General features: G+C 40.5%; 2 protein-coding genes across 2 annotated transcripts; both read right to left on the bottom strand.

Annotated features, from left to right (window-relative positions):
- Nucleotides 1–3,125: 3,125 nt before the first annotated feature.
- LOC137596814 (extracellular calcium-sensing receptor-like) lies at nucleotides 3,126–8,413 on the bottom strand. The gene is made up of 8 exons (XM_068317571.1): nucleotides 8,307–8,413; nucleotides 7,801–8,095; nucleotides 7,413–7,702; nucleotides 6,248–6,543; nucleotides 5,229–5,434; nucleotides 4,914–5,135; nucleotides 4,267–4,390; nucleotides 3,126–4,030 (listed from the first exon to the last, which is right to left on the bottom strand). Exons 1-8 carry the CDS (start codon nucleotides 8,411–8,413, stop codon nucleotides 3,126–3,128), a joined length of 2,445 nt encoding a protein of 814 aa, XP_068173672.1.
- An 11,162-nt stretch (nucleotides 8,414–19,575) lies between these two features.
- On the bottom strand, nucleotides 19,576–26,628 carry LOC137596630 (extracellular calcium-sensing receptor-like). Its single transcript, XM_068317319.1, has 8 exons — nucleotides 26,459–26,628; nucleotides 25,932–26,226; nucleotides 25,560–25,849; nucleotides 24,882–25,177; nucleotides 24,092–24,297; nucleotides 21,835–22,056; nucleotides 20,564–20,687; nucleotides 19,576–20,480 (listed from the first exon to the last, which is right to left on the bottom strand). The coding sequence occupies exons 1-8, from the start codon at nucleotides 26,563–26,565 to the stop codon at nucleotides 19,576–19,578; spliced, it is 2,445 nt and encodes an 814-aa protein (XP_068173420.1). The 5' UTR covers nucleotides 26,566–26,628.
- Between the last annotated feature and the right edge of the window lie 738 nt (nucleotides 26,629–27,366).

The raw sequence follows: 27,366 nt of genomic DNA, 5'->3' as shown, positions 1-27,366 counted from the left end.
ATCTCTGTAACATCGCATGGCAGTAGGGGACAGTACCTCTGGATTGGCAGACCGGGGCGGTAGTCCCTCTTTTCAAAAAGGGGGACCGGAGAGTGTGTTCCAACTACAAGGGGGATTACACTCCTCAGCCTCCCGGGGAAAGTCTAATCCAGGGTACTGGAGAGAAGGATTAGACCTATAGTCGAACCGCGGATTCAGGAGGAACAAAGCGGTTTTCGTCCCGGTCGTGGAACACTGGATCAGCTCTACACTCTCCATCGAGTGCTCAAGGGTTTATGGGAGTTTGCCCAACCAGTTCACATGTGTTTAGTAGATCTGGAGAAGGCATTCGATTATGTCCCTCGTGGTATCTTGTGGGGAGTGCTTCAGGAGTATGGTGTCCGGGGCTCTGTGCTGAGGGCTGTCCAGTCCCTGTATGACCGAAGCCAGAGCTTGGTTCGCATTGCCGGTAGTAAGTCAGACCTGTTTCAGGTGCATGTTTGACCCGAGCAGGGCTGCCCTCTGTCACTGGTTCTGTTCATTATCTTCATGGACAGAATTTCTAGGCGCAGCCAGGGTCCGGAGGGAGTCTGGTTTGTGGACCAAAAGATTTCATCTCTGCTTTTTGCAGACAATGTTGTCCTGTTGGCCTCATCAAACGTGGACCTTCAACATGCACTTGGACGGTTTGCAGCTGAGTGTGAAGCAAGTGGGATGAGGATCAGCACCTCTAAATCTGAGGCCATGGTTCTCGACCGGAAAAGGGTGGTGTGCCCTCTTCAGGTCGGTGGAGAGTCCTTACCCCAAGTGGAGGAGTTCAAGTATCTTGGGTTCTTGTTCACGAGTGAGGGAAGGATTGAACGTGAGATTGACAGATGGATCGGTGCAGCTTCTGTAGTGATGCAGTCACTGTATAGGTCTGTCGTGGTGAAGGAGTAGAGTCGCAAAGTGAAGCTCTCGATTTACCGGTCAATCTACGTTCCTACTCTCACCCATGGTCATGAGCTTTGGGTCATGACCGAAAGAACAAGATCCCGGATACAAGCGGCTGAAATGAGTTTCCTCCGTAGAGTGGCTGGGTGCACCCTTAGAGATAGGGTGAGGAGCTCAGTCACCAGGAAGTAGCTCGGATTAGAGCCGCTGCTCCTCCGCCTTGAGCGGAGCCAGCTGAGGTGGCTCGGGCATCTGTTCCGTATGCCTCCAGGTGTTCTGGGCATGTCCTCCTGGGAGGAGACCTCGAGGAAGACCTAGGACACGCTGGATGGGCTATGTCTCTCGGCCGGCCTGGGATGTAGGGTAAGAGGACATGAAGGTAGTTTGGTGTGAGAGAAGAGGATGCAGAAGACAGGGTTAGATGGAGGCAACTGATTCACTGTGGCGACCCCTGAAGGGAAAAGCCAAAAGGAAAAGAAGAAGTTTTGATCTTGCACGGCTTTCTCGTCACACGACACATCTGCTTGACTCAGCCGTATTAAAATCGACAAGGGGCGGCACGGTGGCGCAGTGGGTAGGGCTGTCACCTCACAACAAGGCGGTTCTGGTTTTGTGTCCCACTTTGGGCAGAGTTCACATTTTCTCCGTGTCTGCGTATGTTCTCTCCGGGTTCTCCAGCTTCCTCCCACCTCCAAAAAACATGCGCTTCAGGTTAAATGGCCGGTCCCAAATTGACCGCAGGTATGATTGTGTGAGTGGGTGTTTGTTAGTTTCCACCGCCTCACGCCCTAGCCAGTTGGGATAGAAAGATGAAATAGTTTTTTACAATGAATGAATAAAATCAATAACACAATGTCTGCTCATTTTACACACTGCAATGCAGAGCGATGAGTTAGTCTCACATTATCACCACGCCTTCTAATGCCAAAGTTGGAGAAACCCCAAGTGACATTGACTGCTTTTCTGAATAAAAAACAAAAGATAATGAAAAGAACGGGACAGATATTACTGTGGACAGTACGGAAGATGCAGAAGAAGCCGAGCAAAAATCAGCAAAAATCCGAACATTTGTACCGCAATGGACGCAATTTTTTTCCATGGGTGAGGCATGGCTAAATGTCAATACCAAAGAAAAAATGCAGCTTAAACAAATATGTGTGGAGAAGGTTGTGTTAGCTTGGTGCAGTGTCCATGGGAGAATATATAAATGAAAGGCAAAGAAAAAGCAAAAGGGAAAAAAAAAAGTGTATTACATCTTTCTTCATGTCATAAACTGTTTTTTTTAAAGAAGGACCACCAGGCTGCAATATTTTGATAAAAATAATATGTAATTTTCCTGTTTTTTTTCCTTTTTACTGAAATAGTTATAATATTGTTATTAAGAAAATTGTTAAAATTAACAGTTGTTTTGTTTTCATATTGTGCTATTGGCAAAACTCAATATTTGCGTATACAGTTTGTACGATATATTCTGTTACCTCTTTGGGGTGTATAAACGTTATGTTGGGATGCACAATTTTTTGTTGAAGCACATCCCAGGGATGCACTACTTTCTTGAGCTAAAAAGAACTCTGTATTCTTATACAATCCGAATCCTAATCAAATCAATCCACAATTGACCCGATAGGCCATTTTAACACATCTGGGACCCATCATTGTGTCACATCCCTCCCATTGATCTGTAACACTAAACTGGTTCAGCTGGTAACTGAGCCAGTTGACTGGTTCAAACATTATCAGTCGAGTGGTTTTTCCATATTTGTTATAGGGAAGGAGATGGCCTGTTGGCCTGTGCTACTGTGTAGTAGGGTCAAGGAGTTGTAATGTTTACAGTGACACTGGGACAATGATGTGTCTTATAGTGTAAAAAGGATGTACCTTGTCCACCAGGTAGACCTCCTGCTGTCTGTTACTTTATTTTGTACTCTATCTTCTTCTTGTGTAGTATATGTCCCGTTAGTGTAGTATATGTTCTATTGGTGTAGTAGATCTTGTGCTATGTCCTGTCGATTTTTTCTATTTTCTCCTGGTGTTCATTTATCCAGTATTTATTATGTACATTTATATCTAAACAATTTCTTCTGGTATTAATGAAGTGTCTGTCTGTCTGTCTGTCTGTCTGTCTGTCTGTCTGTCTGTCTGTCTGTCTGTCTGTCTGATTTGCATTTATGTGTTTTGACAAAAAAAAGTCACCTTAGATGTTTCTATATGTTTCATAATTTATTTTTTGTCAGTACGTGTTTCTTTGTGTTTTTGTCTGGTTTAAACAATATGATGAAACACTTTGGAGCAAATATACAGAATATCAATCCAAAACTGGAGGCCAGAATGGCAAATATCTCAACAGCTACTGTAAATTTCCCAGGAGAGCTGACATATGCTGGGATAAAGGTGATCCAGACTGCACAGAATATCAACATGCTGAAGGTTATGAGCTTGGCTTCATTAAAACTATCAGGTAGATTCCGAGCCAGGACAGCAAACACTAAACAAAAGGCAGCAAGTAGGCCAATGTACCCGAGTACAGCCCAGAACCCAATGGCTGATCCTAAAACACATTCCAAGATGATTCTCGTCTTATACGTGGTAAAGTTTTTCATTGAAAATGGGGGACTAACAACCAACCAAATTGTACATATCAATACTTGTACAGAAGTTATACAGGCTACAGTCATTCTTTGCTGTGGTTGACCAAACCATTTGATGATATTACTACCTGGAAGGGTGGCTTTGAAGGCCATTAACACAACAATTGTTTTTCCTAAAACACAAGAGATGCAAAGGACAAAGGTGATAGCAAATGCTGTGTGGCGCAGCATACAGGACCAGTCAGAGGGTGCTCCAATGAATGTCAATGAACTCAGGAAACATAGAGTCAGGGAGAAAAGCAGCAGAAAGCTCAGCTCAGCGTTGTTGGCCCTGACAATTGGGGATGTTCTATGTTGAAAGAATAGAATTGCAGTCATAATGGTGAGACATACACCACCAATTGAGAATGCTGCCAGCATGATTCCTAGGACCTCATCATAGGACAGAAACTCGACGGGCTTGGGCATACAAGTGTCTCTCTCTCTATTAGGCCAGAATTCTTTGGGGCAAGGTAAACAATCAAGAGAATCTGAAAAAAAAAACAAAACAAAAAAAAACCATCACTGAAATACAACAGTCATATATTTTCAATGTCTTCAATTTTACGATGTGTGGCTATTTTTCTAAAGCAAAGCTCACTATGGTACAATGTTAAAGCTGAGAGAATGCTGAAGAAATTTAAAAAAAAAGGAGAAACATCAAGCAAACATACTTCCTTTAGATGTAGTTTACTTGATGTTGTAGACGTGCTGTGTTTTTAACTACCTGTAGCATTGCTAATTTTTCCCTCTGGACATGGTACACAATCGTAGCAGCAGACAGGTTTCCCTTTCTGAAGGACTTTGTGAGTTCCTGGAGCACAGCCATCACTGCACACTGACTTCGGCACCTGATTCATGAATTTGAGTATATTCAGCTGTGCTTCACAATTAATAATTGTACATAACAACATCAGTCACATGACAATTTTTGAATTAAAAATATAATCCATTCCTATATCATTTTGATGTCTTTATTCTAGTTATACTTTTGAAACAATATATTCAATGTGACACAGAGGAATAAAATAAACTGCAAAAATAGAAACATGTTGCAATGCTCGGTTGATATTAAAGTAATAGTTAAACAGAAAGAGGCATTTAGATTTGCTCAAATACCAATCTGTCTTTGTTACCCTTCATGGTAACATTATGTTGGCTTTTGAAGAAATCCTTTTGATAATTCAACATCACCCTGTTGACATATCACATATTTTCTATCATGTAATGTTTGGATACCATACTGACATTGAATATATCTCGCAAATGACATGTTCGGAATAGATACCGGTACAGACAGTACAGAAAATAATTACATAATTTATCCTTAAACCCTCTTATATTAAAATGATGATTTGCTTTGGACCTCCTTACTTCTGAGACACCCCCCATGAACATGATGTTTCTCTTAATTTGGAACTCCTGCCCTGCTGGTAATGATGCATCATAGTATCCTACTGTTACCACCTCAATGCTCCCACTCTGATTTTTCTGCCAGTTGACCAGCTCATACTTGGCCACAGGATCTCCGTTGGCATCAAATGACACATTGTAACCATTTTGGTTAAACTTTACCTTCTTCAACTGAGTAAGGACCTGTGAGAAGGAGTAACAAAATTAATAAATGTAATTAACAGGTACATCAATGTGCAGAAAATGTTTTTCAGTGTTAACCTCATTTTGACAGACCTGCTTAGACTCTATCCATTTGTATTTGTCACAATGAGTGGTAGAATTTGTGTTCTGGCACAATGTCGTATGAAGGGCATGTGCTATTGCATAAATCGCTTTATACACCATGCTAGTGATTCGCAGTTGAGATGTGTCGGTGTATGGGTTCTGCAGCATCTGTATGTCTTCAGTTCCATCACATATTCTCTCGCCTGTGGTGGTAACTGGACAAAGCATGTTTTAGATCTAAAATAAATACTGTTGGCTAATTTTCCACCTTCATTTTCAGCCTACAAACATGGTCCACATGAAGTAGTCTAAATCTCTATTACAATTTATTCATGAGATATATTTTCTTGCATCACATTTCAAATGACTGCTTTGCAGATTTTTTTCATTATTATTAATTAGCTGTTATGAAATTCTGTGTTATTTAATCATTATACATATTTTTTCAGTCTACGCCAACAGAGCCCCATCACACTATTTTTAAATCAAATCAAAGCAACTCGATAAAGTCCACATTCCCACTGATTGTCAGTTGATGTAAGCTGTTTTGATGTGTAAAAGACAAATACTTAGTCACATATTATATTAAAGAACATTCTTTCTAATCATTATTTATCCTTACACTCTGGAATAACAAACATTCCATGTATTTCATTAGCAATAAAAGTAGTAGTAAAAAATGCTGAAGCTCTTACTGAAGCACTTTATATATATATATATATATACACTCATGTAAATAAAATTTCAAACTTACGTTGGTCAACGAGGTCGCTGAAGCTTATCTCAGTGGACTTATGGAAAAACTGAGAATTTTTTCATGAATTTCAAAGGAATATTTGTCACTCATTCTGTTCATTTCATGTGTCTATATTTAAGAAATAAATCATTTCCCTTCAGCATATTATTATTTATCCTGCTGGTGGAGTCTTTACTATGTATACTCAGACAATCAACAAAAAATGCAGTTAATACATGGGAACCTTAATGTAGTATGTTGAAGAAAAACAAACAAACTGGAAAGCTGTCACATGTTCCCACCTTGCAGTTGAATGCATCTTGCCAGAACTCAGTAAGGAGTGTAGAAGAGGCCACTTTTGTGAAAGACAGATCCATCAAGAATTCTCTCAAACCAGGGATGACTGACTGCTCTATGCCAAATCCAATGGCTCCAACACAGAACTTGTACTGCAGCAAGTCTTGGCTGGTCACCCAGGCTTCACTGCCTACCCACTGGCGGGGTGGAGAGGCCTCAAATGACAACTCTTCCAAAAGGAGTCCAATGTCTGCATTGCCAATGAATGCCACAACAACAGTAGCTTTTGATCTGGGAGAAACGTCAAAGTACATTTTACGAATAGTTTGCAAATTGAAGCTTGAGAGGACTCAAAAGCCTCCCAGCAAAGAATTAAGAAAAACTATATTCCAACCATACATATCTCAGTGGCAGACTGTATAACTCCTTTAGTCATTTTTTTTTCAAATAATTTATCTAATAATATGTCTGACAGTTAATATTTACAGCTTTGTGACAAAAGCTAATAAAAAGGGGTTGACAGTCACTGGTATTTCAGTTCCGACGTGCTTGACATGCACAAGAAAGTGAAAATACCAAAAATTGAAGATTGTTGATCCAATACTGAGATATATGGTACAGTGCACCCTTGCGCATTTGCATATCAATGATTGCAATTCCACCTTATCGCGGATTTCTAGTAGGCAGTCATGTGATGCCGTACACACTTTCTATTGGCTGATGGCATCCGGAAGTGCGCTCTGTTCTGTCAGTCTCGGACTTTTGTGAGACACAAAAGTGCTTTAAACAGTCGATAAGAGTGTAGGAAAAGGTAATACAGATAGAAGGTGGTTTAATATCAATATGGTAAGGTTTCATAAATGTTTAAATTATCATAAATAATAAGATAAATGGATCGTGATCTCGATCGCGGATACCTCAATTGCGTGTGGTTGCCGGAAGCATTAACCGCAAAGAACGAGGGTACACTGTATTTAACTTTTTTTTCATTTTGTGAATTCACAGCACTATGGAATTTGGTCTCATCTGTTTTAAATATAGATTAAGCAAAGAAAAGCAAATCAATCTGAATGTATAATCTGACACCAAATCAATAAAGCAGTGTGTATATATTAAACAATTGTGCATCAACAATCACTGTCACACTTTCAATAAGACACCTCCGGATAACATCAGCTACTCTCTGGATTTGGCTGCGTGGGTTTGTCCGATGAAAAGAGATTGAGTATTCCACGCAGATCCCCTCCTTCTGTGCTGCGAGCAGGAAAGATGCCATTCCATTGTTGCCATAGTCCGAGTCTGATCGGACTGCACCTATCCATGTCCAGCCAAAATGTTTTACAAGCTTGGCCAGTGCATCAGCCTGGAACTGGTCACTTGGAATTGTTCTGAAGAAATTTGGGTACTCTCTCTTATCAGACAAACATGCACAAGTGGAAAAATAGCTCACCTAAATGGAAAAATAATTTTTCATCCTTGAACAGTTAAGAAAAATACTGTATATCAGAACCAATTTGAATACATTTTGTTAAAAATTGAAAAAATTACTTGGGGGATGTAGAAGGGGCTGAGAATGCGTGACATTATCGACGACAGCGTTGATCCAGAATCACCAACAACACCCACCACCATTCCAGACTGAGAGCAGTTCTCATCAGTGTCAAATGACTGATCCAGTCTGTTCGAAAGCTGGAATGTTGCATGCACTGTAACTGGCAAGGCGGCACAGGAGTCATGGATCTGATAACCAAGTTTGATGTGCGGCAGAAGCTCTGTGCTGTTGTTAATCTCCTCGATGGCAAAGATCATAGCACGTGATAAACGTACATCTCGGAAGTCAGTGCTGCACACAAACACAAAACTGTCAAATTTGCAGCAGTGATAATTCACTATCTTAGCAGAAAGCATTCAAAATAATCTTGCAATTTAATCTAAAGTACAGGAATTGACATCTGTAAAATACATTTCAGAGTTATATGAAAACCAAATGAAACACAAATAAAAACATTTCATTCACTCAAATATTCTCTCAAAGACCACTTCTGTCAACTAACCTCCCAGTGCATCGTTGTATTTCAGGTATAGTAGTGTAGTTATATTGAATGGTGCCTTTGCTGTTGTGTATGGAGAAAACACCCCCGATAACAAAGTCTCCATCCATAGAGAATGCAGGCAGCCGAGCAGCAACCTGGGGTTTACATTTTACAATTGATGCCTGACTGCTGATCCCTTTACCACTACCCTGTGTAAATTCAGGCTTTTGTTTCAGTCCATACCCATAATACAGAGACATGATCACACTAGTAATTAGAACTGAGAACTCCATCCCCGAGGTGTCTACATTTGAATATACTTCATGTGTGTTAAGGACTTAAATAGATTTTAAGATAAATGTTTTAGTACACGTCATCTTCCAGTACATGAGAGAAAGAAAAGCAATTGGATGTTAATCATCATTTGTCCAAGTCTTTTGTCTTATTTTGTAAAAGTTAGTTTGTCATTTCTCTTTTACTTGTACACTTCTTTTGATGTTTCTGTGTATTAGTAAGGAAAATAAAGAATTAGTAAGGAAAAGAAATGTGTCGCCAGTCTGTTTTCTAACACATTTTCTATCCACCCTGACATACACAACATCAGACTAGATACTAGATCTTTTCACAATTTCTATTGTGAGGGACAGCAGCTACACACACACACACACACGCATGCACATACACACGCATGCACACACACACACACACACACACACACACACACACACACACACACACACCTTGCCACCCCAAGAATAAGAGAAATATGGATAGAGAAAGATAAAACGCTGTGGATGACGTGCCAACAAGATGACGTGCCAACAGGAAAGCCAAAGAGGCCATAAACTTCATTTAGTCTGATGGGTGTTGAGTTATTGTGACATGGCATGTGATATCTTAATCTATGGGGTATTAATGTTATGTTTTACGATATGTCCGCACAAGGCTAAATCCTCTTGCCATGTTTGCCTTATCCATGGTCCTAAAGGTCATGTTCAACTTAATTGTCAGCACACAAAAAAGGATGAATAGACCGAAAGTCGAACCGCGGATTCAGGAGACACAAAGTGGTTTTAAGTATCTTGGGGTCTTGTTCATGAGTGAAGGAAGGATGGAATGTGAGATTGACAAATGGATCGATGCATCTTCCACAGTGATGCAGTTGCGATGTAGGTCTGCCGTGGTGAAGAAGGAGCGAAATCATAAGACGAAGCTATCTATTTAACGTTGTATTTCTTTTTAAGTTTGTTATAAATATGAATATGAAGTGTTTGAAATTGAGCCAACTAGGGCCCACTATTAACATAAAAAAATAAGATCTGTTGATCGTGTGTGTGTGTGTGTGTGTGTGTGTGTGTGAGAGAGAGAGAGAGAGAGACAGAGAGAGAGATTTTTGATTTTTAACATCGTTTATTCATAAATGTCCCATTACAAAATAATCACGCTGACATAAGAGATTCATGTAAAGAGGATTTTCAATAATACTGTGCATTTACTGAACAAAGATACATATAACCTTTTAAAAGTTATTAAACTAAAAGAAAACCCAGACATAATTTTAAAAAAACAAACAATTATCCGTTCTCCACAATCATCTCTTCTACAATCCTGTCTTTTGCTTATTTCCTTAGTTTTTTTGATCGATAAAACTCCTGAGGAGAGGGAAAGAGAGAGAGAGAGAGAGAGAGAGAGAGAGAGAGAGAGAGAGAGAGAGAGAGAGAGAGAGAGAAAGAGAGAGAGAGAGAGAGAGGGGGAGAGAGAAAGAGAGAGAGAGGTTTTGAGAGGCGGCAGGGTGGTGTGGGCCTGCTTATAGCCCCACAGCTCAGCCGTCGTATTTTGGAGTTAACCCTGTGAATGAGAGGGTCACATCCCTGTGCCTTCAGGTTGGGGACAAGTGTCTCACTGTTGTTTTGGCCTACGGGTCAAACAGCGGGTCAAACAGCCTGAGCTTGGTTCTCATTGCTGGCAGTAAGTCAAACCTGTTTCAGGTGCATATTGAACTTCACCAGGGCTGTTCTATATCACCAGTTCTGTTCATAATCTTTATGGAGAGAATTTCTAGGCGCAGCCAGGATCCGGAGGGAGTCCAGTTTGGGGACCAAAGGATTTCATCTCTGCTTTTTGCAAATAGTGTTGTCCTGTTGGCCTCATTAAACATGGACCTTCAGCGTGCATTGGGACGATTTGCAGCTGAGTTTGACACGAGTGGGATGAGGATCAGCATCCCTAAATCCGATGCCATGGTTCTTGACCTGAAAAGTGTGGTGTGCCCTCTTCAGGTCGGTGGAGAGTCCTTACCCCAAGTGAAGGAGTTTAAGTATCTTGGGGTCTTGTTCATGAGTGAAGGAAGGATGGAATGTGAGATTGACAGATGGATCGGTGCATCTTCCACAGTGATGCAGTTGCGATGTAGGTCTGTCGTGGTGAAGAAGGAGCTGATTCATAAGACGAAGCTATCTACCGGTCAATATACATTGATACTCTCATCTATGGTCACAAGCTTTGGGTCATGACTGAAAGGACAAGATCCTGGTACAAGAGACTGAAATGCGTTTCCTCCATAGAGTGGCTGGGTACATCCTTAGAGATAAGGTGAGGAACTCAGTCACCAGGGAGGAGCTCGGAGTAGAGCTGCTTGCTGCTCCTCCACCTCGAGCCAGCTGCGGTGACTCAAGCATCTGTTCCAAATGCCCCTGGGAAGGTATTTCAGGCATGTCCTGCCAGGAAGAGACCTCGGGAAAGACCTAGGACACGCTGGAGAGACTACTTCTCTCGGCTGGCCTGGGAACACCTCGGAGAGATGTCTGGGGAGAAGGAAATATGGGCATCCCTCCTGAGATTGTTGCCTTTGCGACACGACCCCGGATGAGTGGTTGAAGATGGATGGATTGTTTTTACTAAAACACAAGAGATGTAGAGGACAAAAGTGATTGCAAAGGCTGTGTGGCGCAGCATGCAGGACAAATGGCTGGTCCAATGAAAGCTAATGAACTCAGGAAACAGAGAAGAGCAGGAACCACCAATTGAGAGTGCTGCCAGAATTCCTGAGACCTCATTGTAGAAACCTGTGGCAGTAGATGGACAGAACATTTTTAGCTATTACGTTAAAACCATATATCATACATCATAGAATAAATAACAAAAAAGAAGGTCCATTTTACCAGACATAAATTCATACAAAACAAAATCCACAAATCAATCAACAGAAAAATGGCATGTTGCTTTAAAAATTACTGGCGGACTATTTACAACAACAAAATCAACTTTCACACATTTTCCCAGCCTGCAGCTGAATGCATCCTCCCAGAACTCAGTAAGCAGTGGGTAAGAGGCTACTTTTGTGGCAGAGATATCCAGCAGGAATTCTCTCAATCCTGGAATGAATAGATAGATAGATAGATAGATAGATAGATAGATAGATAGATAGATAGATAGATAGATAGATAGATAGATAGATACATAGATACATAGATAGATAGATAGATACATAGATACATAGATAGATAGATAGATAGATAGATAGATAGATAGATAGATAGATAGATAGATAGATAGATAGATAGATACTTTATTAATCCCGTAGGAAATTGCACATATCCACTATTCAGGCATTACATAGCGAATAAATACTGGATAGACACCAGGAGAAAAATAAACACTGACACCACAAGACATACCACAAGACATACACTACACTAACAGACACATACAGCATTAACAGGACATATACTAAACCATAACTAAAATATGAACAGTATAAAATTAAAATATAAAATGTATAAAATTAAATAAAATCCATTCAACCCCGTGCTGACCTCGCCACCTCCCCCCGCTCCTCCTGAGAGAGTCATTGTACCCCCTGATGGCACGGGGCACGAAGGGGGATCTCAGCCTCTCTGTGGAGACGCTGTGTAACAGCAGTCTCCCGTTTAAGGTGCTTCTGTGCTGGGAGAAGGTGGTGTGCAGGGGGTGGCTAGTGTTATTCATGATAGCCCTGACTTTAGACATGGTCCTACTCTCCAGAAGCGTCTCCACAGAGTCCAGGCTCAGCCAGACCACTGAGCCCGCTCTACGAATGAGTCTGTTAAGACGGTCCATATCTCTTTTCCTGGCCCCCCCACCCCAACAAGCAATAGCATAAGACAGCACACTGGAAACTACAGAACATGAGAAGGAGCTTAGGACAGATGTTTAAGGAGGCCAGCCTCTTCAGGAAGTACATTTCGCTCTGCCCCTTCTTGTACATACATTCTGAGTTGAGTGACCAGTCCAGTCTGCTGTGTAGCTGCAGTCCCAGGTACTTATAGTTACCTACCACCTCCACCTCACTGCTCTCGATGATCACTGGCTGTGGAGAGGGAGGTGCCCACCGGAAATCCCGCACCATCTCCTTCGTCTTGAGCTGGAGCTGGTTCTGCTGGCACCACTGATTGAATGACTGATTGCACAATGCCAAATCCACTAGCTCCAACACAGATTCTGTACTTCAGCATGTCTTTATTGATTTCCCAGGCCTCACTTCCTATCCATTGGCAGGGTGGAGAAGCCTCAAGTGACCACTCAGTTCGGCAGAGGCAATATATGCCACCACAACGTGAGCTGTTGATCTGTGGAATACATTCACATGCGTTATAACAAGTGACAGGGGTCCATGGTATAATTTGTTGAGGTTTATTAGTCTGTGCTATAGCAAACGTTGACAGAGTGAGTGATTGTTTGCTTTCTTGTGGCTCCGCGATGTGCTAGCAACGTGTCTGGAGTATACCCGGTCTTTTGCCCGTAGTCAGCTGGGATAGGCTCCAGCAACCACCGTGACACAAAAAGTTGAAGAAGCAGGTGTAGACGAGACAATTGTAGTCATCTAAATCATAAATGGATGCACAGATTTATGGATGGATGAATGTGTGGATGAAATTGATTGAGTGTATTTTGTATGGTTTGTGCAAATACAACCACTGTCACACTTTCAACCACTTCACAATCTTTGACATGGACACCTGCGGATAACATCAGCTACTCTCTGGATCTTGCTTTGTGGGTTTGTCCGATGGAAGGACACAGAGCATTCCACCCAGATTCCCTCCTACTGAACTGTGAGCAGGAAAGATGCCATACCATTGTTTCCATAGTCTGAGTCTGACCAGCCTGCACCTATCCATGTCCAGCTAAAATGTTTTACAAGCTTTGTGAGTGAACTGGTCACTTGGAACAGTTCTGAAGAAATTAGAGTACCGCATGTTATACGACAAGCATGCACAAGTGGCAAAATGACTCAACTAAGTGAAAATAATGTGATTGAACATGGCAGACACATGAATCATTACACATTTCTATTTAAGACAGTTTGTTAGAAATTCAAATGTTTACTTGAGAAATGTTGAAGGTCACAGATGGTGACATGCTCATAGATGGTGTGGATTGTGATTTACCGAACACACCCACCACCATACCATTCTGAGAGCAGTTGTTGCCGGTATGAAATGCTTGATACAAGCCATTTGAGAAATGAAATGCCACATGCACTGTTACTGGCACAGAGGTGCAAGAGTCATGGATCTGATTACCGAGTTTGATACCGGGTAGGAGCTTGGTGCTGTTGTTGATCTCCTCAATGGCAAAGATCATAGCCCGTGAGAAGCATAGTTCACCGGAGTCAGTGCATGAGACAGAAACTCAGTTGTTAAACATGCATATGACAATGATGATGCACTATTTAAACAGAAAGCAGGCACTATATGAAAGAGATTTGCATTTTAATATCATGGGTGATAACAGACATTAATCTTGCAACTAAAGCGGCCACAGCTAATTGACAAGCAAATGTAACACAAATAAAAGCATTTCAGTGACACACTCTGATACTCTCTCAACAATCACTTCTCCTGACAGACCTCCCTATGCATGTCAGTGGCTCAGATATAATGGTGTGGTTATATTTCAAGGTTGGGTTGTAGTGCTGTATGGAGAAAACAGCCCCGATAATGAATAATCCATCCATAGAGAATGCGGGCAGGCGAGCAGTACATTGGGGTTTACATTTTAAAATTGAGGCCTGATTCCATTAACACTACCCCCTTTAAATCTAGTCTTTTGGTTGAGACCATCTCCATAATACAGATTAAACATGATCAAACCAATATTTAGAAATGAGATCTCCATCTCTAAATTGTCTACATTTATGTTTTCATTATTGATATAGGTTTTAAGACAACTACTCCAGCAATCTATTGTGCTTAATATTCGTGTACATTAAAGAGGGAATACCCATTGGACTTTGATTATCATTTGTTAAGACCTGTTGAGAATTGTGTCCTTTCTTACTTTTTGCTTTACCTGTGTACTTTGTGCTGTATTTTATTTGATAACACATTCAAATGATACATATATTAGTAGGTTGCTTATGTGATTTCATTTCTTATTAGGAGATTGTTAGGGGATGATATTTTTGATTTTACTGCATTTGAAATTATATTAAAATACTATGGTTTCATTGTCTTTTGTAAAAATATCAATACAAACAAAAAGGTGATGGCTTCTGGATGCTCCTGGCTGTTGGGGTTGGGTGTACTCGGCTAGCGTTGCCCTGCTGGGTTATGGTAGCCTCTCTGGGCATTGGTTTCATCACACATGCATGTTGGTTCAGGGCCTACCGGCTTCTGTTGAGTCCAAATGTTGAGAACCGTTGGGTCCCGTTAGTATGTGATGACTCTCTCTTCAAACTTCAAACCTATCTGAGGCCCTCTATCCTCCTTCTGCACTGTTTTCCTCTGGTGACCTACTCTATACTTTCAAGACCTCCACTAATCTGGTGTTCTATTTATTTATTCAGTTTATTTTCTTCTTTCCAGACATGTTATTACAACATATTTTACTTTCATCAGTGTTGAGACATCAGCAACAATAGAAAAAAAAAAGAAAATAAAAAGGGTTGACGGGTAGAAGCCATTGGCTTGTGAGGTACCCATCCCCTAAATCAACAACATCTCTCTCATTGCAGCACATTGTCAACCAATTCATACTTTGCATGTCACAAATCAATTTCAATTATTTTATTCTGGTACATTGTTGTTTTAATCCATCCATTTAGTCCAATAGGCGTGCATCTTTGCACACGTCTTTGTCAGTTCTTGAGAAGAGTCCGAATTTTGTTGATGTTCATTTTGTTATTCCTTTCAAGGGTTGTTTCTGGTCAATTGTATGATTTAAGCACCGTTGGAATGTCTTGCTTTGTGTGGCTGAGTTGATGTTGCTTGCTGTGCCTTCCACACTCCTAATCACTGGCGTCAGCATCACGGTTTCTGGCCTTCACATCCCCATTTCTCCAGCTTTTGGGTGATATCCTCCTTGAGCCGAGCATTGGACTCCTCATGCCGGTCACTCATCCTGGCTATGGCTTCATTCAGCATGATGGCCATAGCCTCCTTATACACCCTGGCCGTTGCCTCTGCTGCTCGGTCAGAATGCTCTTGTGCTTTGGTCTGTTGTAGTCCCATTTTTATCAGCTTGCGGTGCAGCATGAAAACACCAAACCCCAGTGCTGTTATCTCGATTGTCATGAAAGTGAAGATGTACACATCCTCGATGTCTTCCACATCCAGTGGGGCCAGACACATAGTTTTGAAAGTATCCCAGCTGTCTAGCATGTAGCCAGCCAAAAAAGTCCCATCTGGACAATGGCGTTCACCAGTTCCGCTAGGTCTGGTGGAAAAAATTCTGTCGATCGCGTTAAGTGACCAGCTCAGCAGATTCATCTTGGTTAGCAGACTTTGTATGATGATATAACATTGGTATTACGGTATCAGTTGTGAGAAATGATGAAACAGCTTAAATCTCTTCCTCTCTAACAGCACTGCCTGTCTATCCACTACCCTGTTTGTGTTTTCTCTCTCTGTCTGGTTTCCTTACTAACACAGAAAGGTGCAGGACTTCCCTCTCTGGCTCACAATGGGAAATTCCTATAAAGACGAACAACTTTGTTCCCAGAGAGGACCGGTGATGGCCACATGCAGGCATTAGAATATATAAAAGAGTTTGCTGCAAGGCTAAAACAAGCATTGGTCTCATAAAAAGTTGACCCCATTTTATTGGGTTAAACTATAAGAATGCATGCAGACAAAAAAACAAAACAAAAACAAAAAAAGTCAATTTTGTCATAATTTACTTCACACTTTATTTGTTAATTTAGAGGTCAGTGTCACATGGACGAAATCCTGCTGACTTTACAGATCAAACAGAAAGATTCCAAGTAAGAGTTAAGATACAATGATATTATTTCCAAAGCATGAATCAGACTTTTTTAACAGAATTTAGTAACCCTAAACATTTATTTATCAGCTTTCAGACTTTCTACTCTTATGTTTTTCATAGGATATAATTTTCCAATAGCTTTTGGGGATCAGCAATTGTATGTGTTGTGTCCTGGCATGAGTGTCATTATTTACTCAATATGGTGTGTATCTGAATGGTGCATTGTTACATGTGTGGTGTCAGGGCACATCAGTTGACCACTGATTTTCATTACTAGATCTGAGACAAAGTGTAGGACATCATCACTCTGGCAGCAGAAATCCTTCTCCAGAGGGCAATTGGGGAGACGTGTTCCTCCTCCCCAGGCAAAGTGTCAGATGAAGCAACTTCGCACAGGACACATACCATACCGTCTTACAGGGTATAAATACACCTGTGTACATTGTCTCATTATGTGGTTTATTCCAGGCCAGTCTCTACCCAAAATCATTAGTTGTACTTGGTGGGCGTTAACTGTGTGTCCAGGTATGATTTCAGCTGCAGTTTGCCGCATTTCCACAAATATTTCAACCTTATCAGGAATTTAGTTTCATGTGAATCATGCTAAGCTCTATTTGAAAGTTAGATTAAAAAAAATAAATAAATTAGAATTAAAATTAAAAAAAATTAAAATGGGGCGTCAGTGGCTTAGTGGCAAAGCGGGCGGTAGAGCGGGTCGTCCCATGTTCTGAGATTGGCCGCCAAAAAAAAAAAAAAAACGGAGTGTGAGCTGATAGTGGGAGGTGTCAGCTCACCTCCAGAGCACTGCCAAGGCACCCTTGAGTAAGGCGCAATCCCTTTACAAGTGGCTGACTGAAGGCGCACCACGACAGAGCTGCCCTCCACTCTACCTCCCCCTGACCTGCATGCCCACAAGCCCCTTGCGTGTGTGTGTGTTCAAACACCTTATATTCATATTTATAACAAACTTAAAAAGAAATACAACATTAAATAGATAGCTTCGTCTTATGACTCAGCTCCTTCTTCACCACGACAGACCTACATCGCAACTGCATCACTGTGGAAGATGCACCAATCCATATGTCAATCTCACATTCCATCCTTCCTTCACTCATGAACAAGACCCCAAGATAATTAAAACCACATCGTGTCTCCTAAATCCGCGGTTCGACTATCGGTCTAATCATCCTTTTTTGTGTGCTGACAACTAAGTTGTTAGGACCATGGATAAGGCAAACATGGCAAGAGGATTTAGCCTCGTGCGGACAGTTCGTAAAACATAACATTAATACCCCATAGATTAAGATATCACATGCCATGTCACAATCACTCAACACCCATCAGACCAAATGAAGTTTATGGCCTCTTTGGCTTTCCTGTTGGCACGTCATCCTCGGTTTTATCTTTCTCTATCCATATTTCTCTTATTCTTGGGGTGGCAAGGTGTGTGTGTGTGTGTGTGTGTGTGTGTGTGTGTGTGTGTGTGTGTGTGTGTGTGTGTGTGTGTTTGTGTTCCAGGCCTGTACACACTATATAGATGCATGTAACTACTAACCTGTGTGTAGCGTGGAGTCTTAATTTCCCTTCAGGGGTTAATAAAATAATAAAATGAAGCAGATATACCCTTCTCTGTCCCAAGCCGTTGACCATGCAGCCCAAAAATATCAACTGAAGTGGTAGTTGCAATTGTAGCTGTTAATCTGGTTTTAAGAGGTACTAGCCTAAGGAAAAACTCAGCAAATTTTGATTCAGCAAGAGGTCAGTCATCTTCAGATTACCACCGCTGCATCCGCCGCAGCGGGTCACGGGGAGCCGGAGCCTATCTCGGCGGCATGGGGCGAGAGGCGGGGGACACTCCGGGCAAGACGCCAGTGCACTGCGGAGCCACATACAAAGACATACAACCATGCACACACACACTCATTCCTACGGGCAATTTGGAATGGCCAATCAACCTGAAGCGCATGCTTTTGGAGGTGGGAGGAAACCGGAGAACCTGGAGAGAACCCACGCAGACACAGGGAGAGCATGCGAACTCCGCACAGAGCGGGACTCGAATCCGGGTACGCCGTGTTGTGAGGCGACAGCACTAACTACTGCGCCACTGTGCCGCCTAAAGTCAAGAAATTAGACTTTATTAAGCATTGAATTAAATTAGTGGAGCATGAAATGTATCGAAAAAATAGATCTTTTTCCAGCTTATTCAGTCCACTCATATTAATTTATAAGCAGCTTTTACTTGGGAAAATAGAGATAATTTATCATTTTATTTAATTCACACTCACTACATTTGATTCTAATTATTTTGAAGGTGCACTATGCTTTGTATGCTGTACAGTTTAGTTTAATTGTGATGCAAGCAGCTCAGCATAGAGTGTAACAGAGTACAGTATTATTTTGAATGGACACTGTTTGACAAATTGGTGCTGTTATTTTGGGCTCATACATAAACTATCAATCAGATCCTGATATGGACCAAGCAACATAAAAGATACCACTGGAAACTAAACAAACTTAACTGTGAAAGCATGCCGTAAAAATCAGTTTTGTAATTACAACTATATTTGTGAAAATTGTAAATTAGCAGTCAGGTATTTTGCATAATTTATAGATCAAAAGATGTTAAAACTAATGTTTCAGTTCAATTAAGCTAAAGTGATGACAATGCCAAAATAATCAATCAACTTTTATTTGTAAACCGCTTCATCACGTCTACAGACATCTCAAAGCACTTAAATGTCTCTTGACATTTAACCCTTCTATTATTGTGTAGTCTACTACAGGAGGGTTGCAAACTGGTCTCTCCTGTTTCATTACTATTCATTACATTTAGTTTGTATCATTCATCATACTTGTCAATGAGACGTTGCTACATGCTTATTCACAGTTTCACTATTTTTATTGTTACCCTACAGAGTAGAAAGCAGGTCTGAACAAACCCATGAGAATCCTTACTACAGTGATCAGGTAATAACATATTTAAAAAAGAGCCTTTAAATCTGGGAATTCAGGTATCTTGAATATGTGAAAAAATCTCACTGTGTTAGGATTCATTTTTGTTCATTAAATGTTTCTTGGTGTTTTTCTCTGGCTTAAACAATATGATGAAACATTTTGGAGTGAAAATGCAGAATATTAATCCAAAACTGGAGGCCAGAATGGCAAATATCTCTACGGCCACGGTAAACTTCCCAGGAGAGCTGATATATGCTGGGATAAAGGTGATCCAGACTGCACAGAATATCAACATGCTGAAGGTTATGAGTTTGGCTTCATTAAAACTGTCAGGTAGGTTCCGAGCTAGGATAGCAAACACCAAACAAAAGACAGCAAGAAGGCCAATGTACCCGAGTACAGCCCAGAATCCAATGGCTGATCCTAAAGCACACTCAAGAATGATTTTTTTCTTATTTATGGTTAAGTTTTTGATCGGAAACGGGGGACTAACAACCAACCAAATGGTACATATTAATACTTGTATGAATGTGACAGAGGCGACAGTCATTCTCTGCTGTGTTGGACCAAACCATTTCGTGACATTGTTTCCTGGGAAGGTGGCCTTGAAGGCCATTAACACTACAATTGTTTTCCCTAAAACACAAGAGATGCAGAGCACAAACGTGATTCCAAAGGCTGTGTGGCGCAGCATGCAGGACCAGTCAGAGGGAGCTCCAATGAATGTCAATGAACTCAAGAAACATAGAGTCAGGGAGAAGAGCAGCAGGAAGCTCAGCTCAGAGTTGTTGGCCCTGACAATTGGGGATGTTCTATGTTGAAAGAACACAACTGCAGTCATAATGGTGAGACAGGCACCACCAACTGAGAATGCTGCTAGGATGATTCCTAAGACCTCGTCATATGAAAGAAACTCCACAGACTTAAGAAAACATGTATCTCTTTCTGCATTAGGCCAGTACTCCAGGGGGCATGGGAGACAATCGGGAGCATCTAAGAAAAAAGGAATAGGGAATTTAAGCAAATCATATGTAGGCTTATTGGAAATTGTAGGTATGCAACATTGAATAAATTACCTGTAACATTGCTAATCTTCCCCTCAGGACATGGTATGCAGTCATAGCAGCAGACAGGTTTTTGTTTCTGCAACACTTTCCAAGTTCCTGGAGGACATCTGTCACTACACACTGACTTCAGGACCTTTGGATCCAGGCATATAAATAAATGAAAGAATATACAATTGGGATAGTAATGTTGTATGCAAACAAAACGTATATGCCACTATTTGTTTTGAAATTATTTTGATATTTATAAAGATCTATTAAATATCTTGCAATATAATTCTAGAGAGACAAAATTATTAATTGCTTTTTTAGAAAGTGCATCAAATATTTGACAGAAGAATTATACTTCAGGAGGACTTTTTAAAAACACTACTTGTTCAGGGACAAATGTTTTGTTATTCCACTGCTCATGGTCAGTGAAGGTACTTTTCCTGTCTTTCAAGACCTCCACTTACTCACCCCTCCCTACCTCTGACCTCCAGGTCACAATATCTAACTGCCCCCTTTGCTTCTTTTTCTCTCTCCAGCTCACTGTCCCCCCTGTCGCTTGCTCATCTTGAGGAGCATGGCCTTCAGTCACTCTGCTCCTCAGATTTGGAACTTGCTCTCCTCTGACTTTTGAAACACTGACTTTATCTCACACTTCAAATCTAAACTCAAAACATGCCTGTTCACACAGGCCTACTCTCTCTGACCTAAAATTCCCATGATGTTTTATTCTGTGTAGCATGTCCCTCTTTTTTATGTCTTTTCATATGTCTTCATTGTCGTTGTTTTCATCTGTGCTGTAAGACGACCTTGAGTGTCAAGAGAGGTGTCAAACAAATAAATGGTATGACGAAAATAAATTTGTATTCTCAAAATGGGACTTCTATGCTAAAATCATGGTAATATTTAAAGAAATTTGTATAATTTATTAGTATCAGCCCTGTGAAGTCAGTTTCTGAAATTTGGATGCCAAGTTCGTTCAATCAATCAACCGATCAGTTGATCAGTCAATGAATCAATTTGTATTTCTATAATCCGAATTAACAAATGAAAATTTGCCTCAGAGTTTTAGAATCTGTGTACAGTAACATGCTCTACCCTTAGATCCTCAAACTGAGTGGGAATAAACGTCATAAAAGCCCAAACAGGTCATAAAGAAACCATTGAGAGAAGTTAAGGGATCCCTCTCCTTAGAACAAGATAACATGCAATAGATTTTAGCACAAAGCACAAAGCACAAAAAAAGCAAATAAACATCTGTCATCTGAATAGGTCTATTTGATTTGCGTCCTTACTTCATTGACACCATCCATGAACACGAGTTTCCTGTTAATTTGGAACTCCTGACCCACTGGAAACGATGCATCATAGTATCCTACTGTCACCATCTCAATGTTGCCACTCTGACTTTTTTGCCAGTTGACCAGCTCATATTTGGCCACAGGATCTCCATTTGCATCAAATGATACACCATACCCATTTTGTACAAAACTGACATTTTTCAAATGAGTAAGGACCTGTGAAGACAAGCTAAGAATTAGAATACATATTCATTAATTCATCCTCAGCCCCCCGTGACCCGCTGTGGCGGGTCATGGGGGGCCTATCCCAGCTTACTCAGGGCGTGAGGGGGGAAACTCCGGGCATGATGGCAGTGCACCACGGAGCCGCACAGAAACACGCAAACACGCACACACTCATAGCTACAGTCAATTTAGGACTGGCCAATTATCAAGATGATATATATGTTATATACAGTATTTTCCGCACTATAAGGCACACCTAAAAGCCTATAATTTTCTCATTATCCCGTAGTGGGCCTTATAAACCAATGTGCCTTATATATGGATTAATATTCATATTAATATTGGTTAAAAACATGATCGCTGAAAAAAAGCCGGCAGTCTGGCCGGCAGTGCGCCACGCCACCAGAGGAGCACCCTCACAGGTTACTCGGGCCTACGCCCCCTAACAATGGTAGTCAAGGGGCGTTACCAAAGTCCCGGCTCTGACTGAGCTGCTATTTGAAGGCAGAGCAGCCTTCGGGAGAACCAGTGCCTGGCTACGATTCCGTAGCAGAACATAAGGAACTTTCAACAATTCTATTAATAAAGTTTGACTGACTGACTGACTGATGTCACCACTACTGTGGTGCCGGAAAAAACCCACTTTAAACTTAATTGGTCTAAAAAATGCCATTGTCCTGTAATCTGGTATCTAGTGACGGTCCATTCTATTAGTCTGCGGAAACACACGAAGAAACTGGCATAAAGGTGAATGAAAGACCCTCAAAGCTGAACTTCCAGCCTTTTCTGAAATTTCAAGAGCAGTCACTGCTAGACAAATGTGTCTGGTGCGCTGCAATTGATTTGCAAATGTAGTTGATACCTGAAACAACACGTTACGGGGGGTGGGGGGGCGCATTTAAGCTTGTGTATTCTGTCTGGCAGGGACGTGCGGTGAGATTCACGGCGTCACATTTGTCAGTAAATTATCAGCCTGACATTAAAAACTGGTTAAAAATTGTTTAGGACACAGAGTGCAGTAGCAAATAGCTGCACCTCACCTCCGACTCGATTGAAACAATATTTAATTAATAAAAGAAGGCGAACATCGGGACTTAAATATCTGCCTCGAACTTCAGATCAGGAAATAATCCACCCTGTTCGAATTGAGTGGTGCACTCGTAATGACTTTAACCAGTTTTGAATGTCAGGTTTTTTAATATGCTTGTTGACTTCTTTCTAAAATGGCAAAGTGATCAAGTCATCAGGTTTCCTTGATGAGGCTCAGGCCCCGTCCACACAATAACGGATTTTTTTAAAAACGGAACTTTTTAAAAACGCATCGAAAACTATTCCTGTCCACACGACAGCGTTTTTAAAAAAACTCTGTCCACACGTAAACGCACCAGTGCGTTTTCGAAGACAGCTATAAGCATGCCAAACCATGTGGTGGCAGTATTGAGTCAAATTTTATCCAATAGGAATCCTCCGTGTTTTGTTGTCACAACATAGGGGCCCAAAAATATTACGTCACAGCGGTTCTCGTCGCAGGCAAGACGTCAGCGTTTTTAAAATGTCGCGGATACGCCGTCCACAGGACAACGCAAACCCAGCGTTTTTTAAAAAATTCACCTCGGCCAGCGTTTTTAAAAAGTTGCGTTTTCGTTCCGGATATGTGTGTTATCGTGTGGACGGGGCCTCAGAATGGCCTCATTGGCATAACAATCCCCGTTCCAGCTGACTAAAGATACTCACAGTCATGAATTCTCTAGCTAGTGGACGGACAGTGCAACTACAGCTACTAGTTTTTGAAATCCATTTGAATGTTTTTTTTTTATTATGTGCACCTTATAGGGCAGAAAATAATGTTTTGTATATATATAAGAAAATGATATAAAATATCAAATATCATCAATTATATATATATATATATATATATATATATATATATATATATATATATATATATATATATATATATATATATATATATAATTGATGATATACATATAAACCAAGAATGACATTTTTCAGCATTTTCACAAACCTCTTTGGGCGATATTTTGTTGTCTTTGTCGCACTGAAATGCAGAATTTTTGTCCTGGCACAAAGTTTTATGAAGGGCATGTGCTAATGCATAAACTGCCTTATACACCATGTTGGTGATTCGGAGTTGAGATGTGTCAGTGTATGGGTTATCGAGTGCCTCTATGGATTCACTTCCGTCACACATACTCTCGCCTGTGGCGGCAGCTAAAAACACGAAGAGACAGACCATGATTTTAGCTTTGACAATAAAAATTTAGGTTTTGTAATTGATTTCATCTTTGTTTTACCCTACTCCACATCTTGCATGAAAACATATGTCTATATTGCTGTAACATCCTTTGGATTTTTTTCTGTCCCATTTGATTTGCTGCACATTCTTTCAAACTTACTATGATTTTTTTTGTTTTATACATATCACAGATAACTAATCTATGTTTACCCAAATCGAATCAACAGAAAAAAGGTCATATTTCTACTAATAAACACATGACTTCAGCTGTTTTGATACATTGAGAATGAATAATTTGTCAGAAATTAAAGTCAAAAAGACATTCTGCAGCTGATAAAATTAAGTGGAATTTCTCACCCTTGTTTTATCTCTGTAGTCTGAAATACTGATGTAGGCTGAAAGTCTTACTATTAATATTGTTAAAATATTACACAGTATACTCAAGCAAATGCCAGAGAGCAACAATCTGACTTAAAATTATACTGTACAAATCGACCATCAACACAATAATAATAATAGGAAAAAAGATGGCTGTAAATGTTCACGAAAAAGCTCTCACATTTTCCCAGTCTGCAGCTGAATGTATCCTCCCAGTACTCAGTCAGCACCGGGGAAGAAGCCACTTTTGTGGGAGACAGATCCAGCAAGAATTCTCTAAAACCTGGGATGACTGACTGCTCAATTCCAAATCCAATAGCTCCGGCACAGGACTTGAACCTCAGCATGTCCTGGTTGGTGACCCAGGCCTCAGTGCCTACCCACTGGCGGGGTGGAGAGGCCTCAAGCGACAGCTCCTCTAGAAGGAGTCTCAGTTCTGCAGAAGTAATAAATGCAACAACAACAGTAGCTGTTGATCTGGGGAAGACATTAAAATGCATTTTAGTCGTTGTAAAATTTGTACCTGAGAAGTTTCCATTGGCTACTAGAAAAAAAGGTGATTCCATCTATGAATACCTCATTGGCAGAATGCCTACTTTGGATATACCTTTTAATATCTTACATATTCTAAAATCTAACAGATAATGTTAACATTGAAGGATTAGATCAAAAAGAATAAAATAACCATGTAACAAAATCTAATCAATAGGGGTGTATGTTCACATACAGCATGTCTCAGTTTAGGAATGAATGGGAATCCAGGGTAAGAATTAACATTGTTACAAAAACATGGGATAAATTATATTTTGATACACAGTGTGTATCACATTATCAATGATACAATTTGTGTTATGGACACCTGCGGATAACATTGGCTACTCTCTGGATCTTGATGCGTGGGTGTGTCCGATGGAAAGACTCAGAGTATTCCACACAGATCCCCTCCTTCTGTGCCGTGAGCAGGAAAGATGCCATGCCATTGTTGCCATAGTCAGAATCTGATCGAACTGAACCTATCCATGTCCAGCCAAAATGTTTTACAAGCTTGGCCAGTGCGTCAGCCTGGAACTGGTCACTTGGAATTGTTCTGAAGAAATTTGGGTACTCTGTCTTATCAGACAAACACGCACAAGTGGAAAAATAGCTCACCTGAATGAACACATAATTGTGATTCTTTAAGAGGATGGACCATAATTTCACAAATATTTTTTTCAGAAATTCAAATACTTACTTGAGGTAGGTTAAATGGCCCGATAATGCGTGACATGCTCATAGATAGCGTAGATCCAGAATCACCAACAACACCCACCACCATACCAGACTGAGAGCAGTTATCTCCAGTATGAAATGCCTGATCCAGTCTATTTGAAAGCTGAAATGCCACACTCACTGTTACTGGCGCAAAGGTGCAGGAGTCATGGATCTGATAACCAAGTTTGATACCCGGTAGAAGCTCTGTACTGTTGTTAATCTCCTCAATAGCAAAGATCATAGCACGTGAGAAACGCAGATGACGGGAGTCAATGCTGCACAAAGACAATGAATTGTTAAACTTAGATATTACAATGATAATTCACTATTTGTGTAGAACACAGGCAATAGAATAAATGACACATTCAATTTAATCCATACTGTACAACCGCTGACATATGTATTATATCGGTAAATATTTACCACATAGTTAACTGAAAACCAAATGTCATACTTAAATCATTTCAAGTCTAATATTCTCGTAACAATCACGTCTTCTTTACTAACCTCCCAGTACACTTTAATGGCTCAGGTACAGTGGTGTAGTTATATCTCAGGGTGTGTTTGTAGAGGTGTATGGGGAAAACACCCCCAATCACAAAGTCTCCATCCATAGAAAATGCTGGCAGGCGAGCAGTATCTTGGGGTTTACATTTTACAGTTGAGGCCCGAGTGTTGATTGCATTACTGATACTATGTATCAATTGAGCCTTTTGTTTCAGTCCATCCCCATAATACAGAGACATAATAAGACCAATAATTAAAAATGGTATCTCCATCCCTCAGCTGTCTACATTTGAATATACTTCATGTGTTTCCATGACTTATATAGAGTTCAAGACAACTTATTACAATCTGTTATACTTCATCTTCCTGTACAATATGGAAGGACCGCCCTTTGGTCTTTGATGATCATTTGTTTGTTCAGAAGTGTGCACTTTTTTTTAACTTTGTTTTTCCCTTACCTATCCACTTTTTGCTGTGTTTTATCTCACATTACTCCCAAATGTAAGTGATGCATATATTAGTGGGTTGCTTATGTTTTTTAATCTTGTTTACTGTGTTTAATTAAATTTGTACTACTCACAAATGTGGGTAACATGAGGGAAGGAAATCTAAGAGGAATCTAGTGAATTAAGTTTATGATTTATTGTTTTTCAATGTGTAAGTTTACTGTTATAGGACAGTGCCTGTTCGCACATCTGTCAGAAAGAAGTAAAGAAAGAGAGAAAGAAAGATTGTCCTTTTAGCCAATTATCTTCCCTAATTGAAATAAAAATCATTGTTACAGGAATATACCCTAAACCTCACCTTGAACTGCAGTGAATATACTGCAAACCAACCAATTGCTGGCTTTAGAGATTAAACAAATGCTATCATACTGATGCTAATGCAACAGTTTATAAAGAAATGTA

The sequence above is a fragment of the Antennarius striatus genome, chromosome 6 (assembly GCF_040054535.1).
Source record: "Antennarius striatus isolate MH-2024 chromosome 6, ASM4005453v1, whole genome shotgun sequence".
NCBI classification, from domain to species: domain Eukaryota; kingdom Metazoa; phylum Chordata; class Actinopteri; order Lophiiformes; family Antennariidae; genus Antennarius; species Antennarius striatus.
The sequence above is the reverse complement of the archived record's forward strand: the minus strand, read 5'-3'. Positions and strand labels throughout refer to the sequence as shown.